Source organism: Solanum stenotomum, chromosome 12, assembly GCF_019186545.1.
Source record: "Solanum stenotomum isolate F172 chromosome 12, ASM1918654v1, whole genome shotgun sequence".
Classification (NCBI taxonomy): domain Eukaryota; kingdom Viridiplantae; phylum Streptophyta; class Magnoliopsida; order Solanales; family Solanaceae; genus Solanum; species Solanum stenotomum.
Genome location: NC_064293.1, coordinates 39,861,014 through 39,866,768, shown reverse-complemented (window position 1 = coordinate 39,866,768; position 5,755 = coordinate 39,861,014). Strand labels below are relative to the sequence as shown.

At 31.7% G+C, this 5,755-nt stretch overlaps 1 protein-coding gene and 1 pseudogene across 1 annotated transcript; both read right to left on the bottom strand.

The window, feature by feature from the left end:
* Positions 1-1,228, bottom strand: part of LOC125847424 (acyltransferase Pun1-like) — a 6,211-nt pseudogene extending 4,983 nt beyond the window's left edge.
* Positions 1,229-4,066: 2,838 nt separating this feature from the next.
* On the bottom strand, positions 4,067-5,492 carry LOC125847423 (acyltransferase Pun1-like). Its single transcript, XM_049527044.1, has 2 exons — positions 4,752-5,492; positions 4,067-4,654 (listed from the first exon to the last, which is right to left on the bottom strand). Exons 1-2 carry the CDS (start codon positions 5,490-5,492, stop codon positions 4,067-4,069), a joined length of 1,329 nt encoding a protein of 442 aa, XP_049383001.1.
* Between the last annotated feature and the right edge of the window lie 263 nt (positions 5,493-5,755).

The window sequence follows — 5,755 nt, the reverse complement described above, 5'->3', positions numbered from 1 at the left end:
AATGCCGTTGATGGTATTAGCCGTTGATGGCATTGGTGGGCACTTGATTGTCACTCTTAATTCCTTCATTATCCTTGTAACCTATGTAACTCCTAAGACCATTTATCTTCACTATTTACTACACCATTTATCTTCTTATTCATTGATAGGAAGACTTCTTCTAGTATAAATAGTGGTGGTCTTCATTTGATTTGGGACACACAATACACAAGAAAATATAGAGTGCATAAGGTTTGTCAAAAAGAGAGTTCTTATTAGTTGAAGGGAGGTGTTTCTTTTGTGGAGCTTTGGACTCAACTCTTGTCCAGAGTTGTTGAGTTATACTTTGTGAAGGCTGTTGTATCCTGGAGGGGACAAGTCAAGAGGACTACTGCTGGACCGGTGAAAACATTTGCTGTAGTGGGCTTGAATCTCCTTAAAGAAAGCGAGATATCCGCGCCTCAGCCTGAAGAGATTTATTTCTTCATTTTTATTGTCAATTGTAATCTTATATTTTTGTTATATTGTAAGTTTTCACTAACAGTAGGAAAAATTAATCTTTTTTGTACGCATTCACTAACATTGGATTCAATCAGTGGAGCAATAAGAGGACCATATTTTTCTGTAGAAAATATAGAATCTCCTACAAATCTAGGAGCTAAAGTTATCGTCGTATTATCACGAGTGGTACGTGACCAATCATTAAGGAAATTAAGCACAGAGCAGCCATCACCAATCTTGTGCGATAAATATACAATGATGGCCATTCCCCACAATCAAACTTGCTTACTTGCACTATTAATAAATTACCACCTTCATAATTATTCGACCAAGGCAAGTCCTTGGGAAAAACTATACTCTCTGCATGAGATGCATAAGGATGATCAAGTATTTCAGACATCTGACACTTTATTCGCACACTTGAAAATTCCGCTCCCATATCGTTACAATCAACAATAGCATTGTCTCTCAATTTTCCAGCGTAAGGATAGTAAGAGACTAAAGTTTGTGATAGAGATGTTTGTAGCAAGTGAGCTATATGGGAAAGTTCATGAGAATTATTTGACTCTTCTCTTTCTTCTACTTTAGGGTAAAAAAATGCCAAAGGAATATACATATTACTGAAGGATTGATCCACAAAAGATAACTTGTGAAGTCTTAGTGTAGGAGGGGTGAGAGAAGAAGGTTTAATAAAGGTTTTGTCACAAATTGAGACAAGTGATGGTGATGATAATAAGGCAAAAGCCATCTATGCAATGGTAATTCAGATTGTTGAATTGCCTCCCCATTTCTCATATATATAGAGAGAGACATAATTTACATAATTTTTTACCCGTCCTATAATTTTTTTTGTTTACTCTGTTTAAAAAGAAAATAAAATAAAAATAAAAAGATTCCTTCATATCCTCTCTCCACTCACACTTGTCCACACATATAAGATACGAGGATTGTTCAGATAATGTCATGGGATTGAGTCACACATATGACATATACATATGCGCAAAGGAGCACATGAAGAGGAGGGGTGACATTGTTTGTTTTTGGGACGAACTAAAAATAATGTGCCACATAAAATGAAACCAAAGAGTAACATTTTAACTTTAAACTATTTATTTTATTTTTAATAAAATAATTTATAGTCACACAAATATCTTTATAAACGCAAAAGGAGATGAATAGGACCAATTAATTATGCACACTTGGGAAAACGAAAGGTAGCTAGGTAGTGATATCTAGATAGGTTCATTTACGTACTCTAGCCCTTCCCAATTTATACGATAATTTGTAATTTCTTTTTAGCATGAATAATAATAATGGCACTGTCCTTTTTATATTAAAAAAAATATTTAATTTAATTTTAAAATTTATAATAAAATGATTTACCATCACATAAATATTTTTAAATTATAAATTTAATTTTTTAAAATTTTCATTTCATTTCCATTTTAAATATTACCACATCAATTGGATTGAAGGGGTGCTAATTCTATTTTTTCAATTAACGTAAAAAGAAAATCAATAATTGAACAATTTGTATGGTTAAAAAAGGGACGTACAACGACGACACAAAGACAAAGTTATTGTTGTACTAATGTTTCAAGTTGGGTTGCTACTTCCTAGTGTGGGGCCTTCGTCCCAATTTGACCATGTGCCAATTTATGCTTGATGTATGTGAATTTTCTCATATCCATCATTTAATAGATGAGTAGTCATTTTAATAAGTCATCTATAACTTTTTAAAGTTGTTCACATAATTTATTTAGATATCTTAATTAGAATTAGCATCTATTAAATTTCACACATAATATATATTAAAACCTCTAATTTTTCTAAATGGAGAATTAACAATGGTGGAACTGTTAGAGAAAGAGAAAAAAAGGAGAAGCTTGCAGTGGGGTGGGGTGAGGACTGAGGGGGTATTTAATTTCTTTCCTTTTTTAAAAAAAAAAAGTTATAAGTCTTTTCCTATTTTGACTTCTTTATATTTAAAATTTATTTTTATAATTATTTTAAATTAAAATGTCATGTGTCTTTATTTGATTTGTTATTTTGCCACATCATATGCATGTGTATTATACGCACTTTCTCTTTTGACTATGTGTCAGAAAAAGGTTCAATAAGTAGTTATTTTTTAAGGTTGGAGTGTTTAACATAAAACAAGATTTGTTGAGGTGTTTAAATGAATTATACATACCACTTTAACGGGCTACAAATGATACTGATTCACAGTATCAATTAAGTAGCAAATAGCCACAGCCCACAGGTATTTGAATTTCATAACTACAAAGAAATTTATATAGTAATCTTTTATACCAAAGCTAATTCCTTATGTTTGCTACAATTATTAGACAAATAACTACAATTTATTGCTATAGAGTAATATTTTGTGGCGAACCATAAATTAAAAAATTATTTCTGCAATAGTAACATTTTATTAGCTACAATAAATTATATATTTGAAATAAAATAATGTAGGTGAATAAATAATTTTACTTCGAGTTATAAAAATTTATGGCAATAATTAAATGAAATAACCACATCTTTTTTGCTATGATAAAATTTCATAGTTAATTATTCTTTTTTTTTCATGACTTGAAACTTATTATAGTAATAGTAACATTTTAGACACAAAAAATTATTTGAAACAAAATATTGTAGTTAAATAAATAATTTTGCTTTATATTACAAAATAGTGTAGTTAAATGATGTAGCCACATATACTTTAACTTTTATAAAAAAAAAAATGATGTAGCCACATATAATTTGTTATGATTAAACTTCATAGTTAATTAATAACCTTTTAACTATGAAAAAGGTTATTTAAAATAAAATACTGTGCTAAATAAATATTTCCATTAAGGGGGTTCGGGAAAAAAAGGTGCAATGCCTAAGATTTGATTTTGGAACCTCGAGGTGAGTTTTGAACCCCTCAACAATTAAGTCAACCTCTAATCTTACCTTCAAGAGGTTCAAAATCAATATATAAACATAAACATTCTTTAAAATACCTTAAATATACAACGTAATTTTTTACCGAGAGAGTTTGGGTGAAACCCCCTCGGCAACCTCTAGGTCCGCCCCTGAGCAATATAGTTAGCTTAACAATTGTAATTTGCCTCCCATTATAGTAATTGAAATAATATTTATATTTGAATGTACTGCTATTTTTTCCAAGTGAATTAGAAAATAGACGATAAGTTGTTTTTGAAACGTAAGTTCAAATTAAATTTTAAATTTTTTCAAAATCAAATATTAATTTTCAAATAAAGTAAAATTTATTTTGAATTTTGAAGAAAATATGAATCATAATTTTTCTGGTCAAACAAATAACTTGGAAGTAGAATGAAATGAGCGAAATCACAGCGGAAATGAAATCATCGACATGCATGCAGATTTCAATTTATTACTCCTAAGGACAAAATATATAACAACAATGACAAATACATACACAATATATATAATCCTACTAGTAAAGTCTGGGAACACGCAGCCTTGAATTGGTGGAGAAGATACTTTTTTTTATTCACACTTCAAACTCAAGAGAAGACAGAGATAGACACACATAAAACTCCTGAAGACAGAGAGGTCAGTCAATTAATTGATGAAGGAGTTCCTCATCACGTTCAAATTCAGACATATGTTGTTTCTTCAACATTACCCGCGCCTCAAGGCCTCGTCCATTCTGATAATCCATGAAGAAGAATAGATTCTTAAAAGGACCATTTGGTATACTCACTCTTTCAGGTTTTCCCCATCCGAAATCTACATTGTAATATGGGTATTTACAAAGATTGCTGCAAAAATAAACACTACAATTTTCATCCTCAAATAGTATTTTTCCTTTTTTTATGGATTCTACTACTTCTAAGATAAATTCATTTTGTTCCACTTGATCTTTCGTGTACGCCACCTCAAACAATTCCTTCCTTAAATTACGAACCAACGTTGGTATCTCAATGTCTTGTTCTTTAGTTGCTGTTGTGGATAAAACAGACAAGATATTTCCAATGGCACGTCGAGGTAGACGAGGTTTCAACATAGTACGTACGTTTAAGAAGTGAACCAACTTTGAAGTAGTTGTAGTATTTGATGCTGCCTTTATTGCACATTTGAAAAGAAGCGCGCTAACAACTTCAGTCCGTGTTGGGTTTTCTACTCCTGATTCTGCTGCCACCTTCAAATTACGACCCCAAATGTTATTAATTTAAGTTATGTGTATCGTCAATTAATAACTTTACCTGATGGTATGTAGTATATATAGAGAGTATTACCTTAGCTCGAAACGCATCTAACTTGGCGGTAGGAAAAATGAATCTTTTTTGTACGCATTCACTAACATTGGATTCCATCAGTGGAGCAATAAGAGGACCATATTTTTGTGTAGAAAAGATAGAATCTCCTACAAATCTAGGAGCCAAAGTTATGTTCGTATTATGACCACAAGTGATACCTGACCAATCATTAAGGAAATTAATCACAGAGCAGCCATCACCAATCTTGTGCGATAAGCATACACTGATGGCTATTCCCCCACAATCAAACTTACTTACTTGCGCTATTAATAAATTACCAGCTTCATAATTATTAGCCCAAGGCAAGTCCTTGGGGAAAACTATACTCTCTGCGTGAGATGCATCAGGATGATCAAGTATTTCAGACATGTGACACTTTATTCGCACAATTGAAAATTCCGCTCCCATATCGTTACAATCAACGGTAGAATTGTCTCTCAATTTTCCAGCGTAAGGATAGTAAGAGACTAAAGTTTGTGATAGTGATGTTTGTAGCAAGTGAGCTATATGGGAAAGTTCATTATGAGAATTATTTGACTCCTCTCTTTGTTGTACTTTTGGGTAAAAAAATGCAAAAGGGATATAAATATGACCAATGAATTGATCAATGAAAGACAGTTTGTGGTATCTAAGAGTAGGTGGGGTGGGAGAAGGAGGTTTAATAGAGGTTTTATCACAAATTGAAACAAGTGATGGTGATGATAATAATGCAAAAGCCATCTATGCAATGGTAATTAAGTTCGTTGAATTGCCTCCCCATTTCTCATATATATATATATATATAGACACGTAATTTTTACCCGTCCTATATTTTTTTTGTTTACTCTGTTTAAAATGAAAATAAAATAAAAATGAAAAGATTCCTTTATATCCTTTCTGTAACAACTTATATGTGACCTCATACCGTCCGTACACACATGACACATAACTCCACTCACACTTGTCCACACGTACTCCCGTTTGTTGGCTTACCACTTCAATTC

What these genes read in the sequence shown, in the direction of transcription:
- LOC125847423 (XM_049527044.1), bottom strand. Translation starts at nt 5,492, where the DNA reads ATGGCTTTTGCATTATTATCATCACCATCACTTGTTTCAATTTGTGAT. An exon ending in TAGATGCGTTTCGAGCTAAG is followed by an intron (nt 4,655 to 4,751) that starts GTAATACTCTCT and finishes CGTAATTTGAAG; the next exon opens with GTGGCAGCAGAATCAGGAGT.